The sequence below is a fragment of the Cydia strobilella genome, chromosome 17 (genome assembly GCF_947568885.1).
Source record: "Cydia strobilella chromosome 17, ilCydStro3.1, whole genome shotgun sequence".
Lineage (NCBI taxonomy): Eukaryota > Metazoa > Arthropoda > Insecta > Lepidoptera > Tortricidae > Cydia > Cydia strobilella.
Genome location: NC_086057.1, coordinates 15,075,403 through 15,094,579, shown reverse-complemented (window position 1 = coordinate 15,094,579; position 19,177 = coordinate 15,075,403). Strand labels below are relative to the sequence as shown.

Here is a 19,177-nt window from a genome sequence, read left to right as displayed (position 1 = left end):
ATGTAAAATTACATATATATTAAAAAGATAATTATAACTAGGTAACAACAGACGGTCTTATCGCTAAAGAGATTTTTTCCAGACAACCTTTGGCTAGGGATCCTAAGATTTGAATTATATGCCTATTTCGTGGCGTAATCGTAAAGCTTTAATAATTGCAAGACGGGCCCTTGACGTAACTTGGAAATTATTTTATCTTCTTCTTCTTCTCCTAGCCTTTTCCCATACCACTTGGGGTCGGCTCTCCTCGTCATCCTCCAGGCGTATCTATTCTGGGTCGTCGAGGCATCTGCTTGGGCTTTCTTAAGGTCTTCGTTAATGACGGACAACCAGGTCGTAAGGGGTCTACCTCTGCCCGATCTTTTGGAGCCGATGTTGATATTAAGGACTTAATTGTCTAGTCATGTGATTGGAAATTATTATATATCTGGCCAATTATGTCAAATCGTGCATTATGTATTTTACCCATATGCTACGGTCTCGAAAATATAATTGCAAACACCTAACAAAAAGCTGTGGACACTGGATGCTTAATATATAGGTCACGTAATGTGTTAACAGCCTATAACGTGCAGGGCGTAGCAAGCTAGAGACACGCTTAATTACGAACCAGGGTGCGTAGCCAACGTGCAATCGTTGAAGGAGTTGACACACTGGATGCGTTCTACGGGCAGCGGTCAGGTCAAACTTCAACTTCAAAGGTTGCTGTCAATGTTCTTCATACATAATGCGGGTTTGACCTGACCGCTACCCGCAGAACGCATAGCTAGCCATACACGCACGGATTTGCCTAAAAGATGTGTCTAGCGGACACATCCGTCAATGTGTGGCGAGAAATAGACACAGATGGGTAGCGGACGGGCATCCGGCGGACAAATCTGTGTCTATTTCTCGCCACACATTGACGGATGTGTCCGCCAGACACATCTTTCAGGCAGATCCGACGGGCAAATCCGTGCGTGTATGGCTAGCTCAGTGTGGCAAATACGTAAGCGAACGAATCGCGAACGCGAAGCGAAGCAGCGCGGCGCGGCACGGCAGGTCCACGGCGTTCGCGTTCGCAACGAGATCGCCCACGTAGGACACTTCTATAGGTATCAAAGGATTGATTTACCTCGCGCCGCATCGCGTTCGCGTGTTGTTCGTCTACGTAGTACGCTGCGTAACGTTCCGTAGCGAACGAAACGTAACTGTCACTGTCGCAGTGTGGAAGAGTTATAGAGAGAGATGACTACGATATGCTAGATACGAGTTAACGATTGGCACGTTGGCTACGCGCACTGGTGTGGTTCAACTTTATTCTAGGTGTGAAGCAATTAACTCTGCAAGCGCATACAATGACAGTCCTTGGCATCCAGATTAATTAAAAATGCGGCCTCACGGCATGTAATTGTTACATTCCAGATTCATTACTGGCTCTAAAGAACATTTCCTTTAATTAAACTCGCTATTGACGTTGAGTTGTTTTAATGAAGATAATCTATTTTCGACTGTTGTAAGAAAGGTGTTAATGCATTTGATTGAAATAGTATTTGAGCTTTGACTTTCAGGCTAATAAAACTTAGAATTTTTTTCCAAGTTAGAAAAACTTACCGCTGCTGTAGGCCGAGCAAATGATTGGCGCGACAGTATCTCGCCGCGAGATAGACTACCCGTCTTTTACTAACTGTATGAATGAAAGGGGGACAGGTAGTCTATGTAGCGGCGAGATACTCTCGCGCCAATCATGCGCTAGCCCGGCTGCACTTCTTCCAAAGAAGTCCACTGCTTCCAGATAGATCTCATGATATGGTCTGAAGATCCACTACTTCTATATAGGTCACTACAAGACTGACCTTGCCCTGCTTTTATCTGCTTTTATCCAACAATGCCATGGATTTTGACCAGATCATTTGGTATGTTCATGATGATGGATGGAGGATGGTCCATATTTTTAGAGCTTTCTTGTGTACTATATAAAAACTAGAATATTATTCTAGCTTGCGGTTGCCACACATCTTCGTTGTGGTATCAGCATTTGAAATTAGCGTATCACGACTAAATGCGATGGTAAATTTTATTTTAAAAATATTGTTTATAAAATGCCCAACCAGAATTTCGCTTAATTTATTGACACTGACATATAGAGTAAAAAAATATAACAAACGACAGAAAAGGATTATTTTTTACGAAAAAGCAAAGAATACACAATCAGATCAGGTACGACGCTAGTTCACATATACTATGTATTACATCGTATTTAGTTTTAATTTACCTTATTTATTATTAATAATAATAGACATAGGTCAAAGAGGGGGCATGAACTCTTTCATCCAACATCGACAACCCTAACGGTTGCTTGGTTACCAAACAACCCCTAGCAACCACCAAGCTACCACTAACGCTTGTGACAGTCAAATATTGTCATTTATCCTTTTTGTGCGTATTTATTGTTATTGTATTAATATTGTGGTGTATTCCGTGGATGAGCAGTCATGTCCGGAGTTATAAACAGGCCGATGAGTCAAATGAGGAAAATGGAGGCGGTACGTTCTGTTAAAATTGTTGTCATCACTACATACAACAACTATGCTGGTCAACAATTTAAAATTAAGCAAAAGTGCCAATTTCATATTCGGTTTTGTCTTAAGTTTTTTCATCCATTTATAAAAATAGGCCCGCAACTTCGTCTGCGTGGAATCAGTAACAGCAGCTAGAGTAAGTTTAGCGCCTGGATAAAGTGTAATAGCAGTCATTCAATTTCGGCATAAGCATTGCTTACATCAATTATCAGGCAATTCATTATCTCTCTCAATTCCACCCCCCTTTTTACTCTCTTTAGGGATGATTTCCGGCATAAAAACTATCCTATGCCCTTCTCCGGGACTAAATCTATCTCTATACCAAATTTTAACTAAATGGGTTCAGCGGATTAAACGTGAAGAGTTAACACACAGACAGACAGAGATTTTCGCATTTATAATGATATGTTAAATCAAGTTGATATTAACTCAAACTCTAAAGTACCTACTTATCAGTTTTAATAGAATAAGTAAGAAAATATGACATTTTACATTTTACAGTAGCTATTGTATAAGAAAATACCTATTGTGTAAGAAAAGTACGATACATAGTTCTATGCTTTACAGTACCTATATATAAGAAGTGCCACACACACACACACACACACACACACACACACACACACACACACACACATTTAATGTAGATAAAATTGTATTAGCTTAAGTTTTCTTTCTGCTTTTGTTAAACTAAAAATTACTTGTTGCTACGGAGGAGCGGGGCTTCCTGATACAGGTATAATATACTTAAAAGGAAGTCCCAACCTACTACCTTGTAATGTAACATTTTATTAATGAAATAAAATATTTTTATTTTCATTTTTTCATTTTCATTTTCATAATATTATAGTATACTAGCTTTTGCCCGCGACTTCGTCTGCGTGGACATAGTTACAGCAGCTAAAATAAGTATAGCGCCTGGAAAAATTCTCATAGCAATTATTCAATTTGAGCATATTATGCACACAAATTTGCAGGCACTCCATCCCGCTTTTTACTTTCTTAAGGGATGATTTTCGGGATAAAAACTATCCTATGTCCTTCTCAGGGACTCAACCTTCATCTAAATCGATTCAGCGGTTTAAGAGTGAAGAGGGAACACACAGACAGACAGACAGACTTTCGCATTTATAATATTAGTATGGACTAGCTTTTGCCCGCGACTTCGTCTGCGTGGACTTAGTAACCGCAGCTAGAGTACGAATAGCGCCAGGAAAAATTCTCATAGCAATCTAAATTTGAGCATAATGTTATGCACACAATCACACAAATTAGCAGGCACTTCGTTAATTAACTCAATTCCACCCCGCTTTTTACTTTCTTAAGGGATGATCTTCGGGATAAAAACTATCCTATGTCCTTCTCAGGGACTCAACCTATCTCTATGCCAAATTTCATCTAAATCGATTCAGCTGTTTAAGCGTGAAGAGGGAACACACAGACAGAAAGTCAGTCAGACAGACAGACAGACAGACTTTCGCATTTATAATATTATATATTATAGTATGGAAGTATGGACAGTATGGATATGGATTTAACCAAACAACACTCACGAAATTAAAATATTTTCATAAGAAAGTAATTTAATTTGTTCTTAGAGAAACAACATTCAAATAAAAATAGTTGGGAGCTTTTGTACTACTTATAGTTGGGTGGTTTAACGGTATTTAAACTTAAGCAATATCGCCGCTATACTTACTCAACCTCGTATCTGCAACACTCATTTGATGAGAAAAACACCCATATTCCGAATGAAAGAAAAGCGACATTTCCATCAAATGATTGTTGCAGATATGAGGTTGAGTAAGTATAGCGACGATATTTTTTTTGTCTTTAAACAGAAAGAGTCCCTCTTCCGGACTCGCAAGCGAATCCTTCGGTACCTGGTCCACAGCTACCTGAAAGCCGAAGGTCTGTTCCACGCAGCTGATACTATGGCGGAGGAAGCGAGTCTTACTGCGGAGTACGAAGTTTGTGATAATATAGACCTAGACATCATCATGCAGGTAAAAGTATTGATTCTATCTCCATATTAACCAAAAATAGTTGAAGAATTATTTAATCAGCAGTCATACTTACTTACTTACTGCTGTGGCGCGACGACCCGAAGTGGATCTTGGCCTCCGACACCAAAGACCGCCATGCTACTGTGTCCCAAGCCATTTCTGTCCAGTCGACGGCGCCGAGTTCGCTGAGATCTTTCTGCACTTCGTCTCTCCAGCGGTACCTAGGGCGTCCACACGGCGCCTGGAGCACCGCACGGGGTCTGGAGGGCGTACTCTGGAATCAGCAGTTATAATTATTATAATTCTTGAGACGAGAGAGATCCTTTCCCAAGATGATTGATGAAAATAATAAGTGCCTGCAGAGAATGATAAATATCTACTAAACTACAAGCACTTTCAGCAGAGCTGTAGCAACAATAAGCAAGATGTCTTGGTTGCAGTAGCGAGCGAATTTTCACATTGTACAATCCGATATCGGATGTAGGAACCTACACTCACAATATCGGGCTGCGGGGTGTGCCGTTCCGATATCGGATGTCATGTGGCCTTTATGGGAAAAACAGATGTTAGAGTGCCATGTGGCAATTTTTTTTTTACAAAAATTTTCCAACGGGCTGATTTTTGAATAACGACCTCTCGATTTTGTGTATTTTATTTAATACTATTTCCAGTACTAGGCATTTAAATTCTACTAATATAATCTAAAACGAGTGGACATCAATACCACTAGATTCCCAATTCCGATAGCTTGTATTTCAAAAATAGCATTTAGCCGTTTTTGACAGATTTTCGAGTGACGACATCGAGGGCTCAAAATTAATAAAAACCGGCCAAGTGCGAGTCGGACTCTCGCACCGAGGGTTCAGTACTTTTTTAGTATTTGATGTTATAGCGGCAACAGAAATACATCATCTGTGAAAATTTCAACTGTTTAGCTATCACGGTTCATGAGATACAGCCTGGTGACAGACAGATGGACAGACGGACAGACGGACAGCGGAGTCTTAGTAATAGGGTCCCGTTTTTACCCTAAAAATCGGCCCCTAGATTCTTAAATGAATCAATAACTTAATTTCACCCTATATGTAACTTTAAGTGACACATATTCGGAATCCAACTCCCGCAGTGCAGTGTTCAGTGAACCGGTCCGTTCCACACGAGAGCACCAATCACACTGAAACGTTTAACGGGGATGTTGCCCCCTACTGTCACAATAGGAGGGTAATGGCTACAACACTTATGTGTGCATCTTGGATATAGGTCGCACATATAACAACAGCAGTTATAGTGTAGGTAAAAACCTAAAAACTCGAGTAAGATTTTATAAAGGTCCCTTTTTATAGTTTTTTAGGGTTCCGTACCCAAAGGGTAAAAACGGTACCCTATTACTAAGACTCCGCTGTCCGTCTGTCTGTTTGTCACCAAGCTGTATCTCATGAACGGTGATAGCTAGGCAGTTGAAATTTTCACAGATGATGTATTTCTGTTGCCGCTATAACAACAAATACTAAAAAGGTTTGCATCAATGTCAAAAGTATGTTTATCTTCTTATCAGGATCGTCAAACATTAAATACCAAAAAATATAAAATAAATTAAAATAATTTTCTCTCCCGATTAAAATCGTCATTTATGTATATATAAAATAAACAAAAACAAGTCAAACAAAAATAAAATACCCCAAAAGAAGTAAATGTCATTTTTAAAATATTATCAAGGGGTGTTGGAATCTGGTACAGAACAATCCAAGATAGACCCTTGTGGATACCCTGGTTTGATTCTGCTAACCTCTCTAGAAAAGTTTTAGTCTCAGCTTTCCGAGTCCGGTCCGGACACATCCCTACAAACAAATTTCTGTGCATGATGGGTGTTAAATCGTCACCACTGTGTGCAAACTGTCAGAAGACTGATGACTTGTCTCACGTGTTGTTGGAATGCGTCCGGAATTCGGACTTGAGAAAAATAATTTTTGGTAGTCTGGGCTCCATGCACAATGGACAGATCAATTGTTGGTTGGCAGAACCTATATCGGACAAAGCAATCAGTGTTTACCACTTTATTGACCTCTCCCTTGAGTAGGGAACTATGATAGCACCCATGAGGCTGACATGTTCACCTAGAGTGTCCAAAGCCTTCATAAAAACCAGATTTAAAAAAAAAATACAAAAAATCATTTGAGTTATAAATAAAATTACACATATATATATAATACAAATTACAATAATTATTGATGATTACAAATTCAATTCCATGAACTCATTTATAGGTTTATTTTTTTTCATTCTTTTAGGATTATATGCGCCATTCTTAAATAAAGTTTATTTATTACAAGCTTTTATTTAACTTGCAATGTACAGATGTAAACTTATGTATGTAACTGTTGGTATTAAATTTGAACCAGTTCCCAGTTTCCGATGAAGCTGAAAATCTGCATACATATGTAAATCGGGTGACAATGCAATATTATGAATATTATGATACCATCGAGCTGATGTGATGACGGAGACAGGAGGTGGCCATAGGAACTCTGTGATAAAACAACGCAACCTAATTGTGTTTGGGGTTTTTAAAATTGTCTCGATGAGTATTAGTTGCCTGTGGCAAGAAAAGTACAGTCAGCGATAAAAGCTTGTACCATTTTTGCCAAAAACTTATTTTATCCATCTAATCTGGTCTAGCGTCATCGTTCAAATAGATTTTCACATATCAATCTTACGAATTCGCATCAGATTTTGGAGATATTCGCAGCCTCATGAATTAAGGTCACACGTCATAACCATAAAACGTATTAAATTGTATAAGATGACGGCTTTACGATATCATAGCGACATTCACTCTGTTGGCGGGGTGCCTAAACTGGCATAACCTTGCTACATTCAAAAGGCCATAACTCCATGTTAAAGTTACAAAGATATGACTTTTCGGAGTTGGGCGGTGTGAGAGCGTCATCTGTGTCGTATGCAATATATTATATATTGGCAGAGTCAAAATTTAAGTCATTATTTATATTATGAACGCGCCTAATCCGTGTTATCGCCTAAGTATCTAAGTACATATATAGGTATAATTACTTACTAAATATAATTACTTCTTGCCAGTACCAAAAGATCCGACTACCTCAAATTTACGCCCTAGAAATACAATTCCGGTTCCATTTTCAAATTTAAGTATCCATAGCTCTAGTTCATACTTCCAATAGATATAAAAAACGAAAAAAATTGACAATATGTTTAACAAAAAACTTACGAAATATTTATTAGAAAATAGTTTTTTCCCCTCACTAGCTCGGAAAGTTGTCTTTTATCCTTCAAAACAAGCGGGGAAAAACACGTTTTATCCACTAGTGGGGAAAGTAATTTGACCTTGGATGGAGCGTGTTTAAGTAGCTTGACAGATAACAAAACGTAAAACGCTCATGATAATGGTTCGTTCGATATTAATTATCATTAAACAAATGGTTTGAGAATCTAATAAAAAATACCAAATTTAGCTTTATTTAATGATTTTAAGTCATAAGCCTTAAAATTCCATAAGAAACGTTTGTTTTTTATAATGATGTAAATATAACTGAACGCACAAGTTGAGTCGATGCAATTTCAAAACGCATCGTTGACATTTCATACGTCAGAAATGTCAACATTTGTCAACAAATTTGTCAACAATTTTTTTACTTAAAAACTTCTCACCGACTCGCGTAAAAATACACAACTTCCAGAGTTTTCTGTTATAATATCGTAAAAAATGAGTGATTCCAGTGGTGAAGATGATCTAACGCCTGTGGATGTTGCACTTTCCTCGCTATAGTGAGGTGAAAAGTTTTGTGTTACACACGGGTGCAAATGTATTTTACTTCTCGTGTGTTGAAACACTCGCTACGCTCAGGATTCTATTTTAGAACCACTCGCTTCGCTCGTGGTTCAACTATAGAATCCTTTCGCTTGCTCTTGTTGCAATTCTACACTCGCGGGTAAAATACAACTTTGCACCCTTGTATAACAAATAACTATTATAATATGCAACAGTTTTTTGAAAGTTAAATTTATGTTAGGTATATGATATAATATATATAATAGAAATGTAAAGATCTCATGAATGTTATTATTACTATTGTGAGCCTAATTGTGTCCCAATGGTGGGATAAGGCCTCCCCCCTCTCGTGATGTTAAATTTCCGTATTTATATTGAGATTAAGTTTATGTTACGTAATATTATAAGTTAAATAAATTGTAAGTAACGTGCTTAATTTGCAGTGCTCTTACAGGGTTCATAGCTTGTTCACCATTTTAATGTCATATCATATCATATCATTTATATTGTACCTACGAAAGCAATAAATTACTGATTACTGATTACATATACACAAGTTAGACTATACAGTTAACACACGCTTATGAATTATCGCCTGAAGTATTCTCTTTACGTTATTGATGAGGTTCTATTATCTTGTACTCGTAGATATATTCTCATCAACTTTGTAGTTTTAAAGATAATAAAATTCACACGATAAGTAAGTTTTCCTGTTCGCTCTGAAACTTTAGCTGGCAAGATTCTCAGATGAGCTCAACTTTCACTCATAACATTATTAGGGTTCCGTACCCAAAGGGTAAAAATAGGACCCTATTACTAAGACTCCGCTGCCTGTCTGTCCGTCTGTCACCAGGCTGTATCTCATGAACCGAAACAGTTGAAATTTTCACAGATGATGTATTTCTGTTGCCGCTATAACAACATTTAGTATTTGTTGTTATAGCGGCAACAGAATAAAATAAATAATAAATATATAACAGAATAAAATAAATATTTAAGTGGGGTTCCCATACAACAAACGTGATTTTTTTGCCGTTTTCTGCGTAATGGTACGGAACCCTTCGTGCGCGAGTCCGACTCGCACTTGGCCGATTTTTATATCCGCGAAGAGTTGTTAGCACTACTATTAGAGAGCTAAATTTAATTTCCGCTAGAGAAGACTAAGTATCAATCATAATACAGTCGAGTTCACAAATATCTTTACACGCCAACGTTCCAAAAATATGTTTACTTGAACTTATTGTCAGTGTCTTAGAGACGTGTAAATATATTTATGGTACGTTGGTTTGTAAATATGTTTGTGAACTCCTCTGTACTCTAATTAAGGTGACTTGCGTCAGCCAGGGTTAGCAACTAACCCGGGGTTAACCGTTAACCCAGTGTCAAATTGTAGTGGTAACCATGGTAACTCCAGGTTTACAAATTAATTTATGTAATTTTAATATAATTTATTTTAATTGTAATGCTTGATTTGTTGTTGTGGACCATTGTTGTCTGGAGTTAAATAAATGATTATGATTAACCGGTTAACCCCGGGCTAGTGGGCTAACCCTGGATAGTGCAAATTGGCCCTTACTCGTTAAATCTTGTGCAAGTTGTGCATCATAACATTCATAACTGTAAGCTCTTCTTCCAGCTAAATTTAATCTGCATTTGTGACGTTTTCAACAAGAAGGTACCACATTGTCGCTTGCCAATAAGGTTAATTTCTAATTAAAATAAGTACCCTTTTGGTTGAAAATGGCACATTTGGTCGTGCGTTCGATAAATACGGTTTCTTATTTACTTTCCAATTGTGGCGAATATTTTCGTCCTATCTAAATTGCAACTTCAGTGCCTTTAAATGTGCTTACTTTACTCCAGAATTAGCTCCAAAATTATTATTTTTTATTTGTGGTATATTGACATATTAATCATGCCGATTATAAGGTTGTGATATGGTTTAATAGCTGTTGTAGTTTATGACTGTTGAAGCACAATAATTACCCAATGGGGACCAAATAGACACATTTTACGGTTAGTTATGTTCAAATGTGGCCTCTCCCAAAGTGGTGTGTGTGTTTTATAAAAATGTTTTCGTCAGCTCTGCTAAAACGATAATTTCATTTTGCAACCAGTTAGTTTTGCAATCAAATCTATTCTATAATTATTTTCTGTTTGCGTTATTTTATCCATAACTGATGCATCTACAAAAACCAATGTAATTCGAATTTACCCCCTCTTTTTTTCTCTGTCTAGGACTATACAAGTTACTACCTATCCCGCTTCAACAAGCAGCCACAATTCTTACGCCAGGTGTCGTCTCCGGCCCCCCGCAGGCCTCCGACGAGACAGGCCAGGCCGAGGCCGGAGCCCGAGGCCCTTGAGCCTCTTGAGGCCTCGCTGCCTAATGTCACGGTCACGCAGCTTGGTTTGGCTAAACAGGTGTGGGTCTTATAACAGACAATAATCAATTGATTGATAGTTTAAAGTGACAGAAATGTTAATGTTAATTCTTTAGCTGTCAAGAGGCTTGGTTTTTAATTAATACAATTATACAACAAATACGATCAATGAATCCTTAGTAAAAATAGTTTTCAATTTTATGCATGTTTTGTCTTTTTGTTTCTATAGGACTATCAAAGCATACCAGCCATAGAATTGAAATCCTTATCAACATTCCTGGCCCGAGCGTCTCCAGAGAAGAAGCAACTGGTTGAAGACTTGTACCAGGATATCATCAAGCCGGCGAATGTCAGCTGGGAGGACATCAAGGGGCTGGGAGAGGCAAAGAGCTTGTTGATGGAGTCTGTTGTTTATCCTGTCAGGTAAAACAAGTAATTTTTTTTGTAAAATCAATTTGAGGAAGGCTGGCATATAAAATGCATATAAGGAAGGCCGTCATAAGGCAAGAACTCTATTTGTATATGTACGTCGATCAGACACAGTCAAAAATAAAGAGCTTCTTTACTGCTCTACCTTCTGTGAGTGCATAGTATGTGTTAAAAGACGACGAAATAGCTTGTAGACGGTCTTCCGTAATAAACGATCTTTGACCCTATACAATCTTTGCCCTTTGTAAAATCATTTCCAATGCAGCTTAGCTTTGTATGTTAACAATTGACACGTAAATCATTAAAATCAGGTAATTTCAACGCTACATTGGTACGTATACCCCAATCCAACCACATAAGTAGGTAGTTACACTCAGCGTCAAATACTCTGTAGCAGACAGTGGCCAAATAGTTCGGTACACCATCTATCTATACATATAATAAAGCGGAAGAGGGCCGAAAGTCTGTACTTGGAAGATATTCGAAAAAAAATTGGCTAGGGATACTTTGAATCGATAACAGAACACGTTCCAAGAGTTTTTAGATTTTTTGTCTGTTTGTCTGTTTATCTGTTTGTCTGTTTATTTGACCGCGCATCACGTGAAAACGGCTGAACGGATTTTGATGCAAACTTTACTAATCTGTCGAGAAAATCCCCGGCCAGGTTATAGGCTATAAGAATTCAATCCATTAAGGGGGGGGGGGTGGCCACTACACTCTAAAATACGGCGTTGCGTGAACAAAAGATTACCTGTCCTTAGGACTCATGAATGGATTTAAGAAGTGGAGCCACCAGCCACCAAGATTTTTGATGTAATTTTTTAAGGGGCAAGGGTGGGGGGGGGGGGGGGGCTCAACTTTATCTTGATATCTACATATATCATTTAGGCCAAGTTTGGTATCGTTTTCGTTGACAAAATGAAACCATTCTGAAGTAATAGTACGAAAAATATGAAGAAAAAAAATCCTCTACACACTACAGTCCTCTAGCGTATCCATCTGTCAACTTTACTTCAAGTTCCGCCTCCAGGGGAGAGGGAGAGAAATTAGGGGTGAATTAGCCGCTTACTGACACAGACTGAATTCCACGCGGGCGGAGCCGCGGGCACAGCTAGTACTAAATATATGGTGTACCGAACTATTTGACTACTTTGGTTGCTAGTTGCTACAATGTATTTGACGCTGAGTGTACGAATAGTTTACATAGACTGTTAAAATCACAAACTTCCCTTCTGGTTTTGCTGTATGTATATATTTGGGAAAAATGTATTTGAGGGATATTGAGAAATAAAACCTTTTATAGTTATGCTTTGAGAACTTCCGCAAATATAATTTTTTTGTGGATGAGGGTACTATATACCTAGTTGCACGAGTAGAAAGATAAACTTTTTAATCCTTGAATCAAACACAGGAAAAAACCTACAAAACGTAAAATAAAGTTTGCTAGTCACGCATTGACTCTGGAGGCGAACTTCGGAACTCGCTGATTGCAACGTTGTACAACTTAGCCCGTCTTGAACTTGAAAGCGCATAGCGGGAATGCTTTTAGGGTTCCATAAACTAACTAGAATAGCTATAAAAGTCTGACTAGAGCTAAAAAGTTACCCCGCGGGAATTGTGCCGCGAGCGACTCAATTGTACGGCGCGTATCTTGACAATGTCAAATATTGTCAGGTAATGCCGCATAAGAGGTACATACAAAGGTGCAGAGGCTGTTGAGTCGCTCTCGGTAAAATTCCCGTAGATCATTTTCGAGCTCTTAGTCACTTCTACAAGTAGTTATTCTAGTTGAACAAGAACATCAAAACAAAAACTTTGACAACAAACTTTTATTCAAGGCACCCAGAAGTGTTCACTGGTCTTCTGGAACCCTGGCGCGGCGTTCTTTTACACGGCCCCCCGGGCACGGGCAAGACTCTGTTGGCGCGCGCGGTGGCTAACGAGAGCCGGTGTACGTTCTTTAATGTGCAGCCGAGCACGGTCGTCACCAAGTGGCGGGGGGACTCTGAACGAATTATTAAAGTAAGTTCCTTTTACCCCCCGGGCATGGGCAAGACTCTGTTGGCGCGCGCCGTGGCTAACGAGAGCCGGTGTACGTTCTTCAATGTTCAGCTGAGCACGGTCGTCACCAAGTGGCGGGGGGACTCTGAACGAATTATTAAAGTAAGTTCCTTTTACTTTACCCCCCCTGGGCATGGTCAAGACTCTGTTGGCGCGCGCCGTGGCTAATGAAAGCCGGTGTACGTTCTTCAACGTCCAACCGAGCACGGTCGTTACCAAGTGGCGGGGAGACTCTGAACGAATCGTTAAAGTTAGTTCCTTTTACACCTCATCCCGGCACGACGCTCTCCCATTCTCTCTAAGTGTCCAAGCCATTAAAGCCTAACTGCTTTGGTTGGCTTTGGTTATTGGATATTTTGAAATTCTTCTAAATTTACTTGTTCCAGGTACTCTTCGAAATGGCGTCTTATTACGCTCCCTCAATAATCTTCATCGATGAGGTGGAGACACTGGCCTCAGAGCGATCCATGCCTGGCGAACACGAGGCTTCACGACGACTGAAGGCACAACTCCTGACTGAGTTAGATGGAGTAAGCGAGAGGGAAGGCATCGTGTTCCTGCTTGCTAACTCTAACATGCCATGGTTCGTCATAAACAGTTTATGCATAGGATTTGCCCCATTCTTCACCGTTATTAATTATCAGCACAATAATATTGTAGTTTATTCATTAGTATCTTCTTCATGTAGATCTCTGTTAACTCATCGGAACTCCTTGATTAGGTATAATTGCCTGCATTATGATATGATTGTCATCATTATCAACGATGTTATCATTCATCATTAATTCTGGGCAAGATACTATATAGGTAAATATGTTGGAATTGACGTACATACGACTGTCGGACTTTGACTATCATTTCTGACTTTTGTATTGCTTTAATGCAATGGGTCCCATAATTATAGACATTTGATCCTAAAATTAAACCTGATCGATTGATACCATTAATGAAAATTTATCATCTGGCCTATTCTACTATTCCACAGGGACATCGACCCAGCCATGCTGCGTCGCCTAGAAAAACGAATATATATCCCCCAGCCAGACCACAAGACTCGAGCTGAGCTGTTCTCACTGTTCCTCGGTCCTGATGCGGCACCGTACCTCACAGTATGTATAAGAGTTACGATGTAAGTAACGAGTACACAGATGTATTGTTTAAATAAGTGTTTTCCACCGTATTTTCTTGAAAACGTTCGTATTTGTCATGCTAGTTCAGTCAATGTCAGTACTTTTAGTACCGAGACTGACTGAAATGAAGTTTCCGTGAGAATACGATGGAGAATATTTTGCTCTACCTACATTTGTACATGATTTATAAATCAGTATTTGTAACCAGTATTTTTTATGTTGATACGAGCCCCGATGCCCCGATATTGTTTTTTCCTCTTTGTTTTCGTCTAGTGAGACCATTTTTTGAGGTTCCGATGTACAAAAATAGTGTTTAAGTTTAAAAATCACTAACATTTTAATGCTAATGTAGTTTAATTTTATATGGTAATATTCTCCAATAACCAAATCCAAATACAAGAAATATCGTTTGTACTAAAAAAAATAACGATTTTTTTATTTTATTTGACGGGTAGGAATATAACAGAGATGTGAAAAGGGTCATTACTAGGAAAAGCAACACGGCTCTACCAATGTACTGACAATTTTGTTTCGAGTCCATGCATGCAGCAGTGCTATAGGAGAGGACAATATGATTTGAAGAACGTTTTTGAAAAGTAAATTTTTTTAACAATAAGAGTCTAATGCAATTTTATTATACGATCAAAATAAACTAGATTAAACATTACTATTACCAAAGATAGATATAACTCCGCAATAGATGGATACAGTCTAAGGAAAAAACGTGCCTCGAAAATTTGATTCTCGTTCAGAGGGCGCTGCTAGCTTTGGCCTACAGTCGTATAGATGGCGTTGACGGTTTCGTTTGTTATTCAACAATTTTAACGCATATCAGTGAAAGAACATGGGTCAAAATCATAAAAATAATTAATGCAAATAAAAAAAATCATTTATTTATATTTAAATACATTCTATCGTATTTTTATAAATCTTCATTTTTAGTTTTAAAGTGTGTCGACAGATGGCAGTGAATTTACTGTGGTTACAAAATTTACTATGACAGTACCGCTCTAGTATAAGTTACTCTATGCTATTACAGTTCCCATTACTGGGTCATTTTATCTTCATGTGTAAAATTTATTAGAATAAACAAAATTGTTGTGTGGAACTAGACGAACTAATTTGCATCGGGGCTCGTATTGACGTGAAGCTGGCAGATATGTCTAAAGACGATTTTCATCGTTTTTTTCACGGAAACGACCGGTGAACGTGTCTTGCTATTTCAGTCAGTCTCACTACAAAAAGTACTGAGGTTGACTGAAGTAGCATGACAAATACGAACGTTTCCGAGAAAATACGATGGAAACCAATTATGTATGCACTACATCTGTACACATTGTTTTACGCAACATAAAATCTTTCAGTTCTCATTTCATCCCTTACAAATACAGTCGCAATGGGTGCCATCTCATATAGGTCTAACGGGAAACGAATCAGCTGATAGATTTGCTAAGGAAGCTATCACAGAGGGAATAATATTTAATTGTTTACCATACCATACTGACTGTCTAAACATGGTACGTTCTAAATGCCGGGACTTATGGAAGGAGCACTTCGACGAGAGGTCTCTGAACAAAGGAATATGGTACAGAACAATTCAACCTAATCTGTGTCAAGTGCCATGGTTTAGAGGATCTGGTATGAGTAGGTTAGATATCATAATAGCCCTCAGACTTCGATCGGGACACATTCCACTTAATAGCTTTGCTTTCTTGATGCGCAAGAGTGATACTCAAAACTGTACGGAATGTGGGACGAGAGAAGATGCTACTCACATTATGATGGAATGTATCCGGAACGAAACAGAAAGGCAAGCTTTTGTAATTAAACATAAAATTAATATATTGAATGTGGGTACATGTAATGATATCTTAGCACACCCTTTGTCTAAAACAGCTAAAGATTTATATAAATTAGTCAATTTAGGAATAAGGCGAAGGTAAATTTGTGATTTTGATTTGTAACAATGGGGGTGCCATCATCAAATATGATAAAACCCCTTTATTAAATAGATTAAAAAAAAAATCCCTTCATTTATGTATTTTTCAGGATCTGGCCACGAGAACCGAGGGGTATTCGGGCAGCGATGTGAAATTGGTGTGCAAGGAGGCGCTCATGGCAGGCGTTAGGACGATGCTGCCCAATATGGGGAAAGGTAAGTTTCACAGGCAGCATCCTTTCCGACTCCGACTTTAATTAACTTTTACATTTATCTTGCCTCTGTTGAAAGGACCCAATTAACTATACACCTAATCTCTTTACAAATCGCTTAGCACCCAAACGTCAGTTTCGACGCGATTATGATCGACGTTGGCACTATCCCAAACTAAAGCACTATGCGTCAAAATGGTCCAAAAACAAATAGAGTTAAGAGTTATCTCATTTAATAGGTATTTTTATCTACTATATTTCATAATATCGACACCAAGTTGAAATCCATTGCAGAACTGAAATAATCAAGTTTTAAGATAAGGTAAGTTAATGCAAGCTGCATGGCTTTTGTTTCATCCGCTTGGCGAGCTCGGCAGATGGGTCTAACATTCATGATGGAGCTTCCCGATGATACTCAGTTTTTAGGGTTCCGTACCCAAAGGGTAAAAACGGGACCCTATTACTAAGACTCCGCTGTCCGTCTGTCACCAGGCTGTAATAGCTAGACAGTTGAAATTTTCACAGAAGATGTATTTCTGTTGCCGCTATAACAACAAATACTAAAAAATACGGAACCCTCGGTGCGCGAGTCCGACTCGCACTTGACCGGTTTTTTTAGATATCCGGGTCACACGACGCTGGACAGCGTGGCGCGGAGTTCGATCAACCAGAGCTCTCGTAATAGCCTATCCTACCCTTCTGTGTTTGAGGCAAATGGAGCTTTGTGGCGCCCTCTGTTGCACAACTCATGAATTTTTTTGTTCAGGAGTCAAACACCAACGCAAATACCGTCTAGATCTCGCCGCCATCTTGACGGCCATAAACAAGACGAAGCCAGTCTCCAAGAACCTGAGCAAGAGGCACGAGGATTGGCAGAACGAGACAGGTTGCTCGTGATCGGAATTAAGTGTTATTGCGTCCTGATAAAATTCATTGCTCAATATATCATTATAATGTCTAACTAGTGTGTTTACTGTTTGTTTTATTCAAGGGCCTGACACTCTTTGATAGAGAAAGATAGTCTTATTGCGATTTCTATAAGAGGAAAGAGAAAATAGTGCCATGCTTTGTCTTTATCACCGACCGGGCATTTTCTTATGGTCGGATAATGGCATCATAGCAAGGAGGCGATGGCGAAATACCGAAATTTATAAGAGTGAAAGAGAAAAAGGATTATGCTGCCATACATGAAACTGTCAATGAATATGTCTTTCTCTTAACCCTGGTTACCTCGGTTTCATGTCTATAACTAAAATTTGTCAAAGGACTGTCTCATTTCAAACATAGACAGAGAGAATCATACTATCTTTGTCTTACACTAGTACTAGCGCCCAATAGAAAGGGATGCGTATAATTTTCCTGGTTGTTAGTGACTGACAAATTGGTTTGACCAACTATACTTGTATATACTATGTCTATGGTTTTATTGAAACATTTAAGGTGGTTCGACTAGGTTACCCAAAGCTTAAACCCCGCTAGATGGCGTCACTTTCGCAAATTTTCAGGTTTTATTTTTTTGTGGAATAGTGTTGGTATCTGTATACTTAAAAGTATGTTTAGCGCACTCATTACATAAATATTGAACTATTATAATAAACATTGAATACTTCATTAGTGCAAAAAACACTTTTAAAGTCGACAGAGTGTTTCTGTCATGCTATTTCCTACTATTACTCACACATGCAAACAGTGTTTCCGTGATGCTTGTAGTAGACAATTTCATGCAGTGTAAGTATGCTGCAATGGCGTTGCGGTATGTTCGTGGAAATACGTGCAAGAGGATTCGGGTTCGAGACTGGTACGTCAGGGGTACTTTTTTTTGTCCTTTTTGTGTTATCTTATGTTTCTTATACCTTTTATTCTTCGAATTCTTGTCCGATTCCGATATAACCGAAATATATTTCAGTGATATCGGAAACGGCTCTAACGATTTCGATGAAATTTGCTGTAAGGGGTTCGATCTAGCTAGGTCTTATCTCTGGGAAAACGAGCATTTTTGAGTTTTTACTTATGTTTTCTTTTTCTCCCAGATATTCAGTATTATTAATAAATTAGTTTATAACGTTTTATTAAAATATGTGACGTTTTGAACTAAAAGGTACCACATTGTCGGTTGTCGCTTAGGTTGATTTCATTTTGAGGCTTTATGGAAATATGACAACAATAAGTAGGTACCCGTTTGGTTGAAAACGCCACATATATTGAAAACCTGACTTTCACAAATCTCACCTTTTTGGGTTCTTCCAACTCAGAAAGGATGGAGAATACTGACGATTCTTAGTAGCACTAGCCCAAGGAAGTCCAGGTTTGTAAGTGTCAGGTATCAGTTTTTTTTAAAGCGCTAAATATCGTTCTACAAGTAAAGCAATCCCTTACTGCCCAGCCTCTATAGTATTTTTCAAACTGGAAGGGTACGATGATAAATTTCATCTCCATACAATTTATAACCTAATAATGCCAAATGTTGCAAAATTATATTGAATTGAGATCTATCATCGTACCCTTGCAGTTTGAAATAGTTATTTACGATACAAGTGCGGAAAAGAGAAAATTCGAAACGAGTGGCGACAGATTAAAACACGACCGCAGAGAGTGTTTTAAATCGACACGAGTTGCGAATTACCTATTCGCACGTGTCTCGTACAACGTT

At 38.5% G+C, this 19,177-nt stretch overlaps 1 protein-coding gene across 1 annotated transcript; it reads left to right on the top strand.

Moving 5' to 3' along the window:
* Positions 1-2,414: 2,414 nt before the first annotated feature.
* Positions 2,415-17,454, top strand: LOC134748909 (katanin p60 ATPase-containing subunit A-like 2). The gene is made up of 9 exons (XM_063683780.1): positions 2,415-2,525; positions 4,403-4,567; positions 10,611-10,796; positions 10,986-11,179; positions 13,024-13,207; positions 13,633-13,829; positions 14,232-14,355; positions 16,426-16,531; positions 17,294-17,454. Exons 1-9 carry the CDS (start codon positions 2,475-2,477, stop codon positions 17,422-17,424), a joined length of 1,338 nt encoding a protein of 445 aa, XP_063539850.1. The 5' UTR covers positions 2,415-2,474; the 3' UTR covers positions 17,425-17,454.
* The last annotated feature ends 1,723 nt before the right edge of the window (positions 17,455-19,177 follow it).